Source organism: Molothrus aeneus, chromosome 3 (assembly GCF_037042795.1).
Source record: "Molothrus aeneus isolate 106 chromosome 3, BPBGC_Maene_1.0, whole genome shotgun sequence".
Lineage (NCBI taxonomy): Eukaryota > Metazoa > Chordata > Aves > Passeriformes > Icteridae > Molothrus > Molothrus aeneus.
Window position 1 is genome coordinate 24,268,499 of NC_089648.1, and position 20,481 is coordinate 24,288,979.

General features: G+C 37.0%; 1 protein-coding gene across 1 annotated transcript in view; it reads right to left on the minus strand.

Moving 5' to 3' along the window:
• THADA (THADA armadillo repeat containing) overlaps positions 1-20,481 on the minus strand; it is a 153,044-nt gene that overhangs the window by 93,833 nt on the left and 38,730 nt on the right. The window contains exons 27-28 of the mRNA XM_066546497.1: positions 7,848-7,937; positions 6,360-6,491 (exon numbers count right to left, since the gene is read on the minus strand). Coding sequence (XP_066402594.1) covers positions 6,360-6,491; positions 7,848-7,937 — 222 coding nt within the window. The remainder of the gene's footprint in view (positions 1-6,359; positions 6,492-7,847; positions 7,938-20,481) is intronic.

Consider the following 20,481-nt stretch of genomic DNA (forward strand, 5'->3'; position numbering starts at 1 on the left):
ACTCTAGAGAAAAAAACAACTGCTCTTAATGCAAGGTCATGTAAAAGACAATTTCATTCACAATCATATTTCTACTTTGTTAATTGGTGAATTGTTACCATGATGTTTCACAACTGCAGAATAACAGACAGAAAAACACACCAGTTACTATCCAAACAGTTGGGAAAAAACCAAAACAAAGACTACTTTCTGTCTTAACAACTCTGTCATCATTTTGAACTCTGTGAAATGGAAGTTGAATGGAAAAATCAAGTCTCAGCACCTTGCAATGATTTTCAAAGCTTCAGATGATTGTAAGCAAAACTGCAACATGAGCAATTTAAAAAACCCATGAAAACACCCAAAAGATCTGGGTTCTCAAAGACACTTCCCTTTCAACCATCCCACCAAAAGTATCTAGGCCATTACTAAAAAGCCTTCCCAGTATTGACTCTTCTCAAACTCAGACTGTTCTTTTTAAAGAATATTGGCTTTTAAAACTATCATTATACTTAGTTCCCTGTATCATTGTCTGGATAGTTAATGTATTTTTTTCTCTCCATTTTCATATTTCTTCATGCAAATACTTTTCCAGAATAAGCTAAATGTTATTTTTGGATACTTATCTTGACCAGCAGAGTACTTGCTGGTTAAATTTAAATATATAAATGAATAATAAAATTACTTCACCAATCATATACTGACAGTTCAGCACCCCATCATATTTTTTCCTGGATCACGTTTCAAGTAAGTATACATCAAATTAAACATACATCAAATTTTAACCCAGGATCCCAGCCACTGGTCCTCTTCAGGAGTCTGCAACACTGGAAAAAGAGATTTACTCTCAGTACTCATGAATGCCTCTCTGCTAAGTATCACCCTTTATTTCCCATGAATCTGACAGCTCCCTGCAGTTTGTGCATATTTCCTAAACTGCTTCAGCCAATAATATGCCAATGACTGATGAAAACAGTGAAAACTGGAATAAGAAATTAACAACAAATACCTAAGGGTCGTTCTTTCCCATCAACACCACTTGGATATGACACATCTGTCTATGTCTACAGTTTCAGAGGAAAGACAGGAATACAGTAAAGAATGTACAAGATTAATAAAGAGTTTTAGTAGATCAGAAGGTCTTGAGCAGCCTACTGCCAATCAAGCCCTTTGCATTCTTCTCTAGCATTACAATTTGAACTTAAACAAATTGGAAAAAAAAACCAGCCTGTTTAAAATTTATTTAAAATTGCAAAAGGATTAAAAGGACTGAAACTCTTCTTATTAATAAATATTTACAGTGACCCATAAATATTTTTACAGATCAGTATTAATTACTATGCAATCAGGATTGCACGGAGAACAGACTAATGAAAATGGGAGACTTCCAAGACAGTCCCAATTCATTAGTGATAAGCTCAGTGGGGAAATGAATTCGTGTCCTTCCCTCCTTCTCCTCCAGCTATGCAAAATTTCCACTTTAGATGTCAAGCAAGATATAAAAATATCATAAAAATCTAAAAGACAATGTATGCTTTAGGAGTGCACATTGCTTCTTTTTTTCAAATGTCTAGAACAGCCCATGTTTTGGGAACCTTGTCCATAATAAAAAGGGTATCTGTCTTCATCCTGCAATGACTGGCCAGCCCCATGAGCTTCCTCAAGGAGGACAGGGCATTCCAGTGAGTCAGAGCCTGCTCCCAGTCTCACAGGGATTCCATATAATGCAGTATTTGCAGACAGTTATAATGCTGAGCAGTTACACTAAACAAACATTAGGAACTAAATAAACCCAAAACAAATTAAAAAACCAGAGACCAAAGACTGAAAGATGTGCAATTGAAAAGAGAAGCCACGGAGATGCTTTCATAAACAACTGTAATCAAAAGGAGCTACTCTAATACAACAAGGCTGCAGCACACAGCTTGTTGTATATTTTAATCTATTATGAAAAGACATTCCCACAAAAGCTCTTTCCTTATCAGACTCCTGGTAAGACTCCCAGTCTTACAGAAATGACAGCTGAAACCAGGGAAGTTTTAATATTAATTCTTCTAGTGCTGCCATGCCACAGTAAAATACAGGGAAGAGAGGAGAAAGGCAGAGGAAGTACACTTAGTTAGCACAGTCATCTACCTTGTTTGGCCACTTACCAAAACATACCACTGCTCAGCCTACAGAAAATCAGATGGCTGCTTTCAAGTCAGATTCACGATGATATACTAAACCCACAAACATAACTGTACATGTGTGAAACAAAACAAACACCAGCAAATCTGCATTTAAACTTACATAAACAGCAATTTCAGCTTATAAAATATATATACATGAATTATTTCCACCAAGCTCTTCTCAAACAAATTGAGGATATCTGGTTACTAGAACTTCACCAATTGCCTGTTTCTTGAGCTTCTCTTCCTATGTAGCCCATATAGACTTTGTCACAGGGCTACAGTGGAACAGAACCAGTCACCTGACAGACTGGATATAATTTAACATAGTCAAACACAATACAGAGCAATCAAACTTATAAGCCCAAGTCAACAAAGAATAACTTTCTAAAATGAGCAACCTACATGCAAGTAACATTACTGACTGGAAAAAGTTCAAATTCACACTACCTTCTGCAATATTAATACTACTACATGAGTCCTTTTCCTTAAAACGTGAGCTCTCTTACATTTGTGAAACAGTAAGACACAACTGAAACTCAGAGTGAGCCTCCGAATTCATGGTCAGCTGCTCTGCTTGCTAGGAAGCTAAAATAAACCCGGATCAATCTATTTATCAAACTCACAGGTGATGAGAATACTCTCTCTCCTTCCCTAAACACTCTGTAGGAATGGCTACAGGGTTTTTTTTATTTTTTTAATTAAAAAATGACAATGCTCCACCCCACAGAAAATTTTTCCTCACCCCACACTTTTTTTTCCCTTGCATCTTAGTGTCCATCATTAACTACCAGTCACAGTGATTGTCCTTGTACATCAATGACAAGCAAAACCAAAACCCTGTCAGTCCAGAGTGGTGGATGGGGAAGGGCAGAAAGGGAAAGAGGACAGCTGTAAAGTGCTTCCCTCTGCCATCCACCCAGGTCTTGACTGGAAACACCATCAGGGCACTTGGAAATTTAGCTCCTCCATTTTGCATGAAGACCCATTACAGATTACAAAATTCTGCCCAAGAAAACAGTGTCTATTTCATAACTCTGTTAATTTCATGGGAAGATGTTCACATTTCTTGCACCATAATACAACTAGAAGCAGCACTGCTTTGAAATCTATTTGCTGAAGTTCTGAAGAGGAAATTTCATGAAGAATTAAGTTTTGTCAAGCAGAAGCCAGGGCACATACATCGAATAAGGTTTTAAAACCTTACACTGTTTAACATTTTAAAGCTAATTTTTAAAAAACTTTCTAAAAGATTACAAAGTCACTCTCTTAAATAGAGAGTAACTATTTAATTTTTTTTTCAATTAGTGAAAAAGTATTCAAGTTAATAAAGCAATACCCATTTTACTCCTTCAGAGCATTTGGCCCAGAACATTTAACAATAAACAAACACTCTGTCAGTGCCATGGTACAAGAGGACATAAGGTAACTCAATTCTAGATCATTCTGAAGAGATTATAGGTCTTTGAAAAAGGGAGAGGGAGGCAAAAGGGAGGTTATGTTTTTGTTTCATACTTAAAACATTACCTCCCGATTACCTCCCTTGTTAATCAAAAACATGCTGTACATTCTTTCATCTTAGAAAGTAACCATTAAAACAGACCTATCTAACTCTTTAAAAAAAATAAAAAGTGAGGTAATAAGTTGTGAATCAAAGTGTTCCCTTCCAAATAAAACATCTGCAGGGGGAAAAATAGCTTAATAGAACTGCAGATAGGTAATCAAATGCCCTAGTTCAACAGGGAGTAACAACTATGTGCACAGAGATTGAGATTTGTCCTTGCAGCATTTAATCCTGCTCACATTGTGCAATTCATCTCCACACGGTCAGAGCAACCACAGCTCTACTCCCACCAGACGGAAAATTCCACTCGAGCTTAAGAGAAACTCTGCAAAAGCCCAACTTGAATTCCTTCTGCTCAACCCAGTTTTGTTCACAGAACTGCTCAGTTACTTGCAAACACAGTATTCTGTTCATCTTCTCAGTGCAACAAGTGAGTGTCACTTCCCTGCGGACTTAGCCCTGGAAGGGGTATTAGGACCTCATATGGGTCACATTCACCTTTCCTGTCTCCTCACCACATGGCTGCATCCCTCCCTGACACTGGCACACCATCCTCAACAAAAATCTCATGGTAAGGCATGGTATGGCATGGCAATTACATGTTATCATTGCATTGGACTTCCATGTAATCATATGTATATGCAAATGATATAGAACACAACATTGCACTGAGAAATTCAAAGAAACAGTTTATATACACAATTTAATGAATTGGTACACAGGGCCTTTGGCACCAGATCTTCTCTTTGATCCTCTCTAATAGGTTACTTCATTACCACCTTCTGAAGAACGACCAAATGAATAGGAAACAATTTTATTTTTGTTCATTTACTACAACAGAATGAAAAATAGAAAGGGAAATAGAAGAGGAAATAGCAACTTATTTGTTTTACCAAGATAAATCAAATGCAGTCAAAATGAACTGAAAACACTCACAGCATTCAAAGAACAAGGGTGTAAGAACAGACAGAAATACAGCCAGTAACAGCACACTGAGCTACATCACACATACATTTACCTCTGCAGAATCCTTGGTATTGTCCCTGGGCAACCATAAAAATTTCAATATTTGCTAAGTAAGGAGACAGAAAAGGCTCATCTGTACACCCACCTACAACTTTTTGTCACAAATATGTAGTAATTTTATGCTAGTTTTACCCCTGCGTCCCCAGCATTTACTACCAAAATCAATGGAAAGGAAATGCAGAATACAGCATCTTTATCTGCCACATCATTCTTCTTTAGGAATGCATTTAAAGGAAAGTAGGTCCAACAGTACTCTTAAATATTCCACGTTCTTAGCTTAAAGATTTTATTTGGCTTCTCCCCTCAAATCTTCTGAATGAATTTAAATAACCTCAAGACAATAAGCTAGGTAACTGTGCAAAGTTATTTGGCTGGTGTATATTCCTTGCAAAAAGTAGTGGTCATAACAGAAACAAAGACAAAACTAAAAAGTTGTAACCAAAAGCTTATCAAAAGTTAATCTATTAGCAATAACCAAAATTATGCTGAAAGATTGCATTAAAAAACACAAACAAGCATTCTCCAGTGCATTAATAAAGGCATCAAAACAGAGCCAATTACTGATGTAACAAATAATTTTAAATGTTTCCCGAAAAAGCATTTAGGATTCAGATACAGCAGAAAGCCAAACACATTTTATTGTTAAATACAGTGTATTTCAAAACTGCTACTACAGGTTTTTTCCTTTCAGAAAAAAAGGTAATTAGCATTTATTCTTGAAAATTCATAAAAAATCATAGAAGGCAAGAGATACATCACATCTGCTGTGAAAAAGAAGCAGACAGAGATGCTATTTTCTAACGAACAGTAGTTCAAAAAAACTGAAATATCTTAGGATAACAATCTTGTCTTGTTTCACTACTAGATGAGCAAGATTAAGCATGGAAATTTCTCACCCTACTGCACTGAAGCTTTCACACAGATAGCAGGACTTCCTCTCAAATACTGGTGATGCTCATTTCCCCCTACCCACCACAGCTCTGACTCCCTTATGAGGCTCTAATCCCAAACAGGAGGCATACAGAGTAGCAAAATGTCTGCTGAATATCTTCTTGTAACCACCATATAAATGAAAGTTACACTGTATAAATATTTGCAAAGTCATCTTAGAAACACATTAGATAAAGGACAGATCCATATCTTTATCTAGCTAGGTATATTCATGGATGGATATGGAAAGAGATACATACACACGTCTACAAATCTATGTATTAGACATTACATTTATGTGTTGCAAATAATTATTCTGCAGGACTGAAAAAAACCCATCAGAAGCTTGTATGGCAAATCTTGCATTACTAAAATCTGTCAAGCTCATCAGTTTTCATCTACCCTCTCAGTGGCAGCAGCAATGCCATAACACAGCATTTGCAGATGAAGATTTTCAAACAAGTCATACAATAATTTACATAAGTCAATATTCTTTCTAATTGTCCAAATCAATAAATATATAGGAAAGTACAACTAATTGTACAACTAATGTTGTACAACTAATGAATACCAATTTTTCCTTTAAGGACTAAACTGAAGAGAAGCTTAAAAAGGCATTTATTAAAAAAATTCTGAAGATTCAAGAAAGAACTCCCATCACATAAGAAACCACTACAAAATCACCTTACCTTATAATAAAGGGGACAAATGGTGCTATGCTGAGAGCTGAGTGAGAGCCATCCATTGGAGACGGATACAGTCTTCCCAGGATTAAGAGCAAAAGAAATAGGCTTGGATGGATTTTCAACTCTTCAGTTTCACTAAATGAAAAGGTGTGAGAAGCATTTGGTGAAAAAAAAGCATCCTCCTTGATGCTAAACTTGAGCCTCTTTCCCACAAAAGAGGCTTCTGGTTCAAGGAGTTATCCTAGGCTGATCATTGCATGGGAGTGCAAACCCTGCTGGGATCAAATATGGAATCCAGCTCTTCTGCAAGGGACCCCTCCAATGAAGACACTCATGGCTGTACTGCCTTCACTTTCTCACATTATTCCAAGTCTCTTTTATTCCCAAATGTGGTGAGCTGCCTTCATTTTTAAATAACATTAAAAGCCTGCAGATAAGGTTTCTCTATGAACCAGGAAACAGAGATCTGAGTTACAAAAAGGTGGTTTAAAAAAAGTACTTTTATCAGTTTGAAAGGAAACGTGTTTAGTAAATAACATGTTTTACTAAAGAATAGTTCTTGTCATTGACACCAAGGGTCCCCTATTCACATAGTAAAAACAACCAGAAAACCAAGTTAAAATCAATACTTTTTGATTTATTTAACAACTAATAAGATACAAGTCTTAATCCACATTGAAAAAGCATTCATGACCAACATTTCAGACAGCAGTTTTCAATCTTTTTCAACTGAAAAACTTCCCAAAATTTGCCAGTGATGACACTGTCACCTTTTGTAACATCAGGTAGAGTGGATTGCTGTGCAGAACATACACAGCCTCTTTTCCTAGAGCAGAGACTGCAAAACATGGAATGACTGGTGAAACTCCTGCTTCCTAGGCCCATTAAACAGTCAGCTGAACCTCACCCATAAATCAGCTGCTTAATATCCACAGTTTATATCATAGCATTTCAAGAAAAAACAAAGCCAGCACTGGTTTATGTTAAAAGTTCGTGAACCTGGAGGTAACAGCGTCATCCCAAATGGTATCATCTGCATTGATCAAATTGTAGCTCTCAGCCACCATTTGTGGAGTCTTTAAAACAAGATCAAGGACCTTCCCCAGAGTCAGTGTGCCACAGGCTGGAAAGTGTTCATGTGGTGTTACTTGAGGCCTATGACCCCATATCACTTAAACATGCTGGGAAACCTCATTGTTAAATGTGAGACACTCAAATACCCGGGCTCTGTTTCCCTGAAAAACATAAATTCCTTAACATCTGATCCTAAGAACACAGTAACTCTTAATTAGTCAACAGTAGTTCAATCTTCAGAGACCTAATGCAATGTGCCAAAGTTAAAAGAAAAAAAGTCTTAGCAAAAACATTAGAACTGTATCATTTCAAGAAGCATTGATGTATAAAATGGCACTAGGGTGTATATGCCACACAACTCAGTTTAACCTTTTCACTTCACTTTGTATCTCAAAGCTTTCTCAGACATCATCTTACCTGTTCAAAGTGCTGGTTACAACCTCTAACTGCTTGAGAAGGAAAGGATAAAGGCTTGGAAACCGAGAGAAAAACTCCCTTCCCGTCATTCTGCAGAAATAAATGAAGAGGAGTCATAATTAACATTCTGCAGTAATTAATTACACTCAAAATATCAGTTTATTTCTTGTATTTCTGATGTGAAGCTGGAGAGGCAGAAGAACCACATACACACAATGAACTCTCAAATAAGGTATAATACTTTCATGAAAAATAGTGATAAGTGTAGTTTACACAAGTTAAGTGACTGTCTCTGTGTGCTCACTGACACTTTGTCAGCTAAACTGATCAGGCCTTTCTGGGAAAAAGGGATCTTAGCCCCTTAAACACACCAAAAAGAAAAAGATACAACAGTTTAAATTCTGACAGTATTTTAACAATATTCTGGTTGAACAAGAGAAGATGACACTTTGCTTCAGCATGGCTCATGTCCTAAATAGCTAACAGAATACACTTAGCACACATGTACTAACAGATAGCTTGCTGATACTAAAAAGCACCTCATAATAGTAATTCATGGAAGATTTGTAAAATGCAGTGTCAGAAGAGTCTGAGCTTCCATTAGCCCTCCTTCCACAGTGCTGCTTCCAGCACACAGCAGGGCACATTTCTGCTTCCTTAGATGGAGCAAGCATGTTCAAAACAGAGCAATGTACAAACACCTCAGGAACTCACCCCTAGCCAGAACCAGTAAGGTGGCACAGTTATTACTGCAACAACAGCAAATCAATCCAAGCTAAAAAGATGTAAGTAAAAATCTTCTGTATTTGTTTTACAATCTTTTCATCAGATAAAGGATGGCTTCACAGTTTACATGAAACCACTCAGCATCATCGAAGTGAGAACCACTTGATTGTTACTGTGGGGGAAGCTCTAATTAGACATAGATGGTATGCAGATTAGAAAGACTTCCTTTAAAAATAAATAAATGAAAGGCCATCATTTAGAAAAACAAAGCCAACTGCAGAGTTTGCTTGCCACAAGATGAACCAAGATAAATGTTCCATCTTAGCATGACTCCAATGCAAAGCTTCCAATAAGCAGACAGATCCAGGTTTGGAAAAATAACACAATGAGATGGCAAGACTGAATGTGCATAAAAATAAGCAGACAAAAAAAAAAAATCATGCACGAGTAAACGAGCACATGGCAAACATCAGCACAGCTCCTTCCAGCACTCAGCTAACATAACATGCCTTAGCCACAGGCCACAGAATAAACACAGCAAAACCAGACTGTTAGGTGGAAACAAATGTTCAAAGAGGGACAGGAAACTTTCCCAAGGCACTTAAGAAAAATTCTGTGAATATATATACAATATAGTGAACTGCTAGAACTAAAAGCATGAAATCTGCAGTAGCTGTTATAGCTACAAAGAAGATTTCAGATTATACTAATTCAGTTTTAATGTTTCCATGTCATTTTTTTAATTGAAGGCTAATGAGAACAGTTTAAAGACATCAATATTGATAATAATTGGTTATTTAGCAGAAGACATCCAGGCAATTTTTTCTAACAGTATCCTCAAAACTACTTCAATTTATTTGCACATCAAGTATGAAGCAAACGGGAGATGCAAAGCCAGAGACAGCACAAAACCTAAGATCTATCAGGTCAAACAGCCCATCCTATTGAATTCTCCTATGTAAAACATTAAGAACTCAGTATTTAAAAAGAAAAAGTTCTACCCAAAAATGCCATGCAAAAGCAGAATTGGGGTCAAGCTTCCTATGGAATGAATGTCCACTGCTTAGAAATTTATGAGAAAACTACATCCAAATAGCACAACTACTTTTAAACAGGTTCATTTTTAATGTATTAAAAATCCACCAGCCACATTTGAATCAATATTAAATAATGGAACTGAATATTTTTACAAAGCCTCAAAATTCTTTGCAATTAACATGGTTTCATAAATCTTTTTGACAGGAAAAGAAAATTATAACTACTGAAGTGAGTAACTTACATAACCTACATAACCTCCTACTTGCTTTACTGCTCCAGAGTTTATTGATAGGAGAAGGCAGCCTAATCAAAACCACTGACAGGCAGTATCTGCAGAGAAGATGCCCACAGGCATTTTCAGAAAAAAGGAGACACAACTGTCTGAGTAGACTGTTAAAGGGCCTCCAGTTCAGAGGGAAAACAAGAAACACTACACATTATCAGAAGTGCTGCAAAATTAAAAAGTGTGCTCAAAATACAAGGCATTAATTTAAGTGTGAATCCACTGCTTGGGGATGTCAAGGCAAGGAGATGCACAACTGGGAATATGCAGGAAGCAAAACAGCTAGACAGTATGGAACACAGGAATTTAGTTGTTTTACTTTTTAATGCTGACCATGCTTTTTGCTCCTGGAAAGATGTACACACAACTATTTGTGTACTGTAATTGAGACTGGAACAACAAAAAGTATAATGGTTCTGCTCTTCAAAACTGCTCATGACACTAAGCCACATATTTTATATTAATTTCATCAAAAACCATACTCCTTTAAAAAATAAATATTAGCACTTTGAGATATGTCCCATGAATCTATTCTATCACTAGCATGCATGCATGTACATATGCACACAATGTGAGTTAGGTTCACAGGGAATAAGCTATCCATATCTTTAAAAGAAGACAAATCCTTGACATAGCTATAGAAGAACATATCAAGTAAATGTGGACTAAAACAACACAAAAGCCACTGCCAACAGTCTTCATGAAACAAACTTTTTCTTCCTATTCTATGACAGATCTGACAGGGAACAATAGGTTTAAATTAAAAATACAGATATCTACCTTCCCATTAGTCACTGACCTAGTTCAAACACAGATTTTTGGCAACAGAGCTACCATAATTAAATTCTCAAACGAAACATTCTGCAGATCACAAGATTTTATATCTACTCCTCCTAAAATGTGTTTATAAGAGAAGTAACTGAGAAGAGCCTTAAGAAACTACTATTTTACCCCATGTCCAGCTGGAACTATTTTTATATTGCTTCAGAGATCATCTTCAACAGTACATTCAACCACAGACTTGATAATAGTATTTTCTTTTTTCCTTTTAGTAACTCTAAGAAGCACAATTTCACAATCCAGATTTTCAAACAGGATTGCTGAGACCCAAACAATGAACTGGTGGAAGGTTATTTACTGAGAGAGGAAGTAGAGTAATGAAACAGAAAAGTTATCAATGGGTTGATGATGCTTACAATAAAATCCCTTTTCCCAAATGTTAAATGTCATTCAAGTACATAATTAAAATTATGCCTAATGTAGAAAGGCTGAGAGAGAAACTAATGGAAGCACTTACAGCCCATTAAATTCACTTGCAAAAATAATCTGAAGAACTGTATACATGCAGAATACTGCAGTATTTAAGAAGATGCAGTATTTACCTCACAGAGTTTCCAGTTTAACAATATAATGTTTTTTCACGTAAGCAATTCTGCACAAAAGCCAGATGACAGAGTACAACCCATTCACAAAAGGTTTCATTTTGATGGCTAGACACAGCAGTCATGGTTTAGCACTCAGAAGACCGACTGAAAAAAGAATGTTTATTTACAGAGACATACAATAGTTTCTTTGCCATTTTCATTCAGTTCTCCCCACCCAAAAAGATGTTCCTTAACAAGAAATAGTTATACAGAAGTACCTTCTGTACCATGTCATACAGAATCAGGCTACACCCACCACTCCTAACACTTGTCTGTGTGCCCTTGAGTCAAACTCTTTCTCTTAAATAGATTCTGGAGCAGGCAAAAGTGGGGGGGAGGAAAAAGCTTTCACCAAATATAGACGTCCCATCAACTGGGAAGAAGTTACTTTGAAGGCATGTGATGATAGGAAGGATAGAATTTTACTAGCTAGCAATAAGCACTTGGAAAACAACTGAATCACAGCTAAGTTAGAGAAAACCAACTAGTGCTAGGGGTAAATATTAAAAAAAAGAAAACTCAAAGCAGACTGTAAGTCTGTAAGACTTCAAGGGAAGGTCTGGATTAAGCATGATACACAGTTTAGAGTGTTGATAACGCTTCTTCAGAAAAGATGCAAAAACTGGTTTTACTTTTTCTGAAATAACCTAACTCAGAAGCCCTTATTATACTCTTGAGTGTCAGCAGATCTTCCATTCATTTAGCACCAGTTCTTTGGCTTTATCACTTTTCAGAACAGAACCTGGAGTGGCTTAAATTAAGCCAAAAATCATGTGCTTAAAGTTTTCATGTGCTGTGCCTGTGGAGATGTCAATAACATCTAACTTCTAGAACCAATTCATAAATGCTGCTAAAAACTGACATCTCCAGAGATTAAACATTGTGTTTGTTTCAGTAGCAACTTGATGCTACACAACTCTAGCATCTATATTTATTTAATTAATTTCTAACAACATATTCCACTTTTATACATAACAAGTGGGTGGATTGTTTAACTGCATTTTCAAAATAATTTTAAGAATAAAACCATGGATGTTGCAGTGTTCTTTTTAAAAGTGTGCTGCACACTTAAGAGAACACCCCAGGAGATTAAAATTCTGCTGTGACACTGGGGCACACATATCATTTTACTGTGACGTGGCAGAGATTACCTGCTTCCATTCTTTCATTTATTTTTCAGAAGAATGAAGCTTTCTAACCTTGTGGGCTGTTTTTAGTAACTGACACATAAAAGAACATCTGCAGCAAATATGTTCATATTTGAGTATAGCATAGGTGAGATTTAGAGACAGTCTTCTGAGGGCAGCAAAGGTTTCTGGTGTTCTTTTTAAACACAAATATTGCTAACATGTCATGTCAGCTGACAAATACGTGGTCAGATATTTGACAGGGAAAAATAATACTGCATTTAAAAATAAAAAATAGAACTGGAATGTGAAAAAAATATAGACAAGGCACACTTAGATCAGGACCAAGAATATAGTTTTGATGAAATTACAGAAATACTTATAATTGTCTCCTGTAAAACCTACTTCTGTTGTAACAATCCTTACATTGGAATCATTAACCCCATGTCAGATGATCCTTGATGTTAAAGAGCAGTAATGCAGAAACAGAACCCAGCATAGTCCTGGCACTGCAAGGACAACTGCTGCTGAAAGAACTTGAAAACCAAGACACACTTTGGCAAAACTGTCATTCAAAATGACAGATTTATGTAGGCAATATACATTTTTCATATTTGCTTCTTCTGACATTGCTGAATTATGAAAAAATTCCACAATGCAATTTAACTAGGCTCACCTGACTAGACTAGGTTTTAGTTGCCCATTTTAACATTTGTATTCTTTCCCTGACCCTTATCACTTATTAAACAGCTGGATGCTGTTTTAAAATATAGGAAACCTATTTCCCTACTAACAAAGATAGATTTCAGAAGCATAAACTCAAAATAAATGGGAAACCTTTTATTTTTTAACTACATAGAAAACACCAAGAAAAAATGTATGGCAGATTGATTTATGCTGAGGTTATGGTAAAGACCAAAGCTAATTTCAGATATGCTTTAAGAATTACATTAATTTTTTGCTCCTTTAATAGGACTAAATTACATGCCAATTATCTGCATGCCGTGACAGGACGAGTAACAGCAAAAGGTACAGAAAACAGAAAGGTTCTAACTACAGGGGAAGCAAAACTCCAAAGAATTTACTATATTTGACTCCAAGGGTAATTCTACCTTATATTTTAGAACACAGCAAAACAGTATAATATTATATAACTACAAAGGCAAATAGAGAACATTTGAAATTATTCAAAAGTGGTAGTAAGGAGAACAAGTCACAAAACTACAGATTTTGCACCTGGGACGAATAATCCTGAGCATCAGCACAGGGTGAAAACCAACTGGGTCAGAAACCAACAGCCCCAAGGGAAAAAATATATGGGTTAGAGTGGATGCCAAGGGCACATCCTCACTGCTCACAGGGCAAACCACACATGGGAATGTGTTCATTAGAACACAAGCAGCAGCAGATCAGTGAGGCTGCACATGGAATCCCCCATCACATTCTGGGTTGCCAAGTCCAGAAGAGATCAGAACACACAAGAGAGGGTCCAGCAAAGAGCTGCTCAGATGGACATGGCCTACAGAACATGCCCAGTAAGAAGAAGCTGAAGGAGCCAGGTTTGCTCTGTTGGACAAAGAGGAGGTCCAGGGAAGATCTAACAGCAGCCTACTACCACTAGAAGGAATCAGAGAGCAGAGAGCTAATAATCTTCTTGCAGTAGCTGCAGAGACTACAGAAAGGACCAATGGTCACAAATCATAGCCTGGAAGTTTTAAATTGTGCAGGGGAATGAAACACTCTTACTCAGAATAGTTATGAAATGTCCTTGAAACTTTGGAGGTTTTAACTCATCCAAAGACATCACTGACCTGATGTAGTGTTGCTAGCATTCATACTCTCAATGGGAATCAAGGACAGAGAGATCCCTCTACAGTTTGTGTGGTTCTACTTAGCCACTTACCACTCTGCCATAATGGTTTTAACACTGCCTTCTTAAAAGATCAATGTTTTTCTTGTCTTCCTGCATTTGCTGGCCATCACAAGCCACTGCAAGTGCAGTAAACAATAGATCCTGCTCAGAACAAAATTCTTGTTTTTATTAAGTCTTAAAGACTAAGTTAGTAACTTAGTCTTTAATTCAGCACAAACTATTATTTTTGCCACATTGTACAATAGAGAAACATAGAAATAAAAATAATCACTTAAAATTTTATTTCAGAAGTAGTATATATTTATGAAAGCTCTTGATTAACAGTCCCTCTGGATGACCACTAGAGAACCATCACTATTTTTACTCAGACAGACAATAGGAGAGCACAAGTTCCTTTAGAAATAGAGATTATACACAAATTTTAATTTGCCTCAGATAATTTTGTTTAAAGAATATACCTCAGAATTAAATTCCTGAAATCACATACTGTTTCAGGACTCATGACAAACTGCTTTCAATAAAACATTTCACACACAAAAGAGAATTTTAGTGCTGCCTCAGAAGGCAAAATGGCCATGGAATTTTGTGGGAGGCCACAATGAAGCCTGGAAAAAACAATGGTAAAAAAAAAACAACTGGTGTAATGCATTGGCTAATAAGCCCAAGAGCAAGGATACAGAAGATTATTGCATACTTGTTTTTCTAGACCTAGCATGATACAGGACACCTCTTCCGTGACAAAAAGGCACAACTTTCCTGCAACCTCATCAAATCAGTAACAAAAAAGAATTCAGATTCATTTCTACCCCGCATGAAATGGAAAACACTATGAAGGGGAAAGAAGCATCATCATAAATATGTGGGGTTTGGACCTTTAATAAAGATGTGGTGACTCTGTACCTTCAATAAATCCAACATTTGTTTTGTTAGTAAGTAGAAAACACTTAAATCCCAGAACAGTAAGCAAAATAGTTTAAGTTCACTGACTTGAAAAAACAGTCTTTTATGCTACACAGACCTAAAATAAATACTTAAAAGGAACTAAGAATATGCCACTATATCTTGGTTTTCATTTTCCTTCAGATAGAAGTGCTAGAATAAACATTCATACTAGTTTACATTGCTGTGTTTTTTATGAGGTTAATAACTGAACTGCCAATCAAAACCTGTATAAATACAGCAGTTAAATACCCTCTGCTTTAGAGGCACTTTTATTTACAAGAGAGCTAGCCAAGATTTCTAAAGGACTGCATAGTCTGGTTTGCTTTGATCTCTTAAGCACAAGTTTCTTTATACCTCTTGTTTTGCTATTTATTACACTCTTTGTGTGATCAGGAATGGAAAGAGCACCTGCATAGAACAAAAAAAAAAAAAAATCAGGAAAAGTGTGACTTAAGAGGAATAATTATGCAACACACAGATCAATAAAGTAACTTGTGAAGAGCACTTCTACAAGAACACTTTTGCTGTGATGATAGATAAAGAAGTATGCATACAATGGGCTCAGAATAAAAACAGGGGACTGGCATTTAACCCAGCATCACAAATACAACCCCGTACCTACAGCAACACATTAATCACCACTCAACTTTGATACACATAGACAAAACTACCTTTATATATATGCATGTATATAAAACTATCTAAAACTGAGTTGAATTATTTTACATATAATTAGTATTAACAAACTTTTTTTTAGGACATTGAACTGTGCATATGAGTATATGTACATACAAATGTATGTACACAAAAAGATGTAACTAAAATTAAGAGATATGCATATATGTATCTAGAAAGTTTCCAAGAAACTTTCAACCACTGTCTATAACACTATTATCTTTAATCTCTTACCACAAATTTAGCATTGTAAATTTCAGCTCCAATAATCCACACTTTCTCTCTGGTGGTATTCTGTGAGGCGTAGCTGCTTTTTACTTAGCATAGTTAATGAATAAGGGATACGGATAATATGCACAGATCAAAATAGAATAATTACCTCCATTCATACTAATGAAAACTTTTATCACTACAGGAAAAACTAAATTACCTACTCATGTGGCTAGTTTACACTGATTTTTGTTTTATGGAATGAATTTTACTCACTTGTTAAAAACAAACATTACCATTATGCCCCTAATTTATTTAAAGCAAATTAATGAACTGGAGTTACCTTGGGCCAGCATATATAGTTTAAGGATGTCTCACTTTGGGTAAACTCATTCAGGTCATTTTACCACATTCATCTTTCTATTTTCTGGTGCTGACTTAAGACAGGATGTTATGAAGATACTCCCTGTTCAGGAGAACAGATACACATTTGCACAGCAATGATTTAACTGTGTTTTAGGCCCCAGAAATGTGACTGCGATTTATGTGGGTTATTGCTTTTCTGACTCTGTATAGACAAGGTAAGATCTTGAAGTAAAAATGGTTCTGTAGATTTCAGGTATTTTATCAAAAAGAGAAAGACACACACTGTGCTCCTAAAACCAGCAGAAATCATACAGACAGGAGTTTCTTCAGCCTCGAGAAGAAAAATCCCAATTTTCTGCTACAGGGGATTTTAGAGTTTTAGTTTAGACCTGCAAAACAAACAGAGTAATTAAGGAAATAACACAGAGGGAAACAGATTTGTTTAGGAGCTTGTTTTCAGTTTGTTTCTGTTTCTGCACAAAACTTTCATAAATTTTACCTTCAACTTACAAGTTAATAGTACCTTATCATCATTATTCTTGCTATAAAGGCACTTAGGGAGCCTGTTCAAAAAAATGTTTAAACAAGCATATTGTTATTGAACTATTAATCAGCAAAAGCCGTAATGGTTATCTGAGTCAGCCTGAACTTTTGCATGTTTTCTTGAGACACTTCTAAGATTAAGTCTTCTAAATCTGTCAAAGTCAATAAAAAAAAGAGAGACTGAGTATTAAAAACAAAAAGTTGAACAAAATAAATGTGGCCTATTTTTGGCACACAGAAGGGCAAGGGGTTTTTTTCCTTAACAAAAACAGCCCCCTCACAAGGCAATGTACTGCAACAAATCCTTAATAACTACTTTGAATGCATTCACCAGAACAACTGAGGTGCCATGGAAGGAACAGGCTGCAAAAAGCGATACAGAAGGAGCCAGAGGAAAAGCACCAGAGGCACTGAAATGGCTCAGTCACCTCACAAAACCCCACTGTCAGTGACACAGTATTCCAACTGGAGAGCTGCAACAGGCCAATGCTGCCAGAGAAAATCCACTAGGGAATCACGAATGGGATCCAAGATCAGCAATCCCAAGCCTTGCCCAGCACACAGGCCAGAGGCATAGAGCTCAGAGAGGCCAGTCCTGTGAATGGAGCCATACGTGCACATCCCTGCTGGAGCCAGCACAAGAGGCTCAGCCTTCCTGGAGCCACGGCCCCAGTCACCACCCCTAACATGGAGCTGGTCCTCAGCTGGCACATGGGAACTTTGCCACTGGTGTGTCTCCATGCTGGCACCGAGCATTTAAGGGCTGGAGTCACTGTGAGCATCCCCTCCAGGCGCTCACCTAAGAGCTATCCCATTTTACCACTCTGATGTGCCACTACAGCCTGACCACGTTAGTACCACCGATGTTTCTTTTGGCTTACCGCAAAACAGGACTGGCCACTCCTCTGTGGGCAACACTGACCCATCCCAAAAGTCCTACAGAGCTTAGCATGACCCACTGAAAATGTCTAACAAGCTTGCTGTTAAGGTTGACAAAACATCCTTGATGTCAGACAGACTTTTCAGGTGCAAAGTTAGAAATCCTGGAAGTGTTAGCCTGACAGGAGTGGGATTCATAACAGGAATCATGTACATACAATGCAGTCTATGTATTTGAAGCTATAACTCAAGAGGAGCTTAGAGAAAAGAAAGATAATATCAGATTGATTTAATTTAGGAAATAATATTACGAAATGTGAGGTTTGCATGGGAGCATTCACTTTTTAGTGATTTCCTCTAACTTTTCACAGCATTAAATGTGATTCTTTATGGTCTTAAAAACCTTAACATTAAAGAAAAAGCATATAATTTAGAAGATAAAATAGACCAACTTAAGTGTTTTTAGAAGTTAATTTGATTTCACTCAGTGACCTTCAAGTGTGCGAGCAACCACTTACTGAGAAGTGCTGAACACTCAACTTGCAATAAAAACAAGGAAAGCAGAGGGCAGTCATGCAGGGCATCTTCATAACCTGTTAACATCTACATAGTTTTCATCTTATTGTAATTAAAAGATAAGTTTCCCCCTTGCAGAGTTTGAAGTCATTAACATCTATTGACAGCTATAAATTAAAATAAAGACAATGTAGACAGCAAGAAAAGTTTTCTTTCTTTACAAACAGATCTAAACCAACACTGAAAACACGGCAGCATTCATACTCCAATTCCAGGCAGCATGAGTATTAACTCCACAGAAAATCTGTGTTGACAACAAAATATTTTCCTGCATATGCATTATCCCTTCACTACACTATAAATACATAGGAGATTCCCTCCTCCCAAAATGCAAATATATACATATATACACTAGTTTTGAAATGTAAAAATCATCAGGTTGCACAGTATCATCTCAGCCTTGCTTAAAATCCTGGTTTTTAATTTAAGAGTTGAAGTTTTCCTTCTTGAAACCTCCTCCACCAAAGGTGAGAAGCAGAGGGAATTTTCCCACTTCTCACTCTTTCTTTTAATCCCAGCCTATACCTGAGGCCACTGGTCACTCTTCCTAAGGACTTTGCAACATTTGCATTCCAAATCAAAACAATTCATTTTCACATAAACCAGGATGATCCTTTTTTATTACCATAAAGACTGAAACTTGTTCTAAGTCAAATGACAAACTGCCTCAAAGGCAATTCCTGATCATGCTTATCCTTTGAGATGGGGGAGGAAGGGGGAATTTAAAAGAAAAAAAGTCTGAAATACCAAGAATTTGATAAGAAGAGTCTTATTAAATATCTGATGACAAGTATCTTGTTCACTAACGAGCAGTAAATTAGCATTGTACTACAGACCAAAAAGATATCTGACATATACATATATATATGTGAAAGTACCACTATTATTACTGTAACTCCTTTGGACAGAAAATAATTCCTCTATGATGAGAAATTTCATTTCAAAATTAATTTCAGCTAACTGCACATGTAAGTTATTTTCATTTTCAGGTCTGCATTAACTATCATAATACACATATAGATTCATATCAAGACATCCTAATTTTTTATGTGACACTGGAAACTACAATCAACTACAGCAAAAATCTACTGTAGACGATTTGCAATCTGTAGCAATACTAAGACAAAAAAGAAATGACCATGAAAGAAACAGAACTATGAAGCACACACTACACTCCAGCTTCTTCAAAAGTGCATGGAATGAGCAAATCTACATTGCAAATTGACTGCACAAGAAAAAAAGAAGTAGCTATTTAATCAAAAAAGTCATTGGCGTACAGAACTCCTTGCTGTCCGAAGTCCCATTCAATCAATTCACATTAAACCAAGCACAGTACTTAGGTCTTCAATGGGGCCCTCGGGGTGGTGCCTCCAAGAGAGCTGCAGAGGAACTTTTTATAAGGGTCTGTAGGAATAGGATAAGAGAGAGTGGCTTTACACTGACAGAGGGCAGGATTAGATCAGATATCAGGAAGGAATTCTTCACTGTGAAGCACTGAAACAGGTTGCCTAGAGAATTTATGGATGTCCTGTCCCTCAAAGTGATCAAGGCCAGGTTGGATAGGGATTTGAGCAATCTGGTCTAGTGGAAGGTGCCCCTTTCCCTGGCAGGGGCATTGGAACAAGCTGTTCTTTCAGTTCTCTTTTAACTGATGTCATTCTATGATGCCAGAGCAGGCAGAGGGAGGATGTGCCTGGAAGCTGCGACTCTCTCCTGAGTCACTGCCGGGGTGGAGGGCAGATCCCAGGGCACAGTTCAGGTTCTGAACAGCAGTGGGGCTGGGGGACAGCTCACAGCTGATCCCACCTTAGCCAGGCAAGCCAGGATGCAGGAGGCACAGCAACATGAAGTGTCTCAGTGCACCAACACAAACACCTGTGCTTTGAAGGGCTCAGAAAAGGGGGGGTATTTTCTCTAAAGCACACCATGATGTGTCTGTGCAGAACACACTTTCTGTAACCAACTATCAACG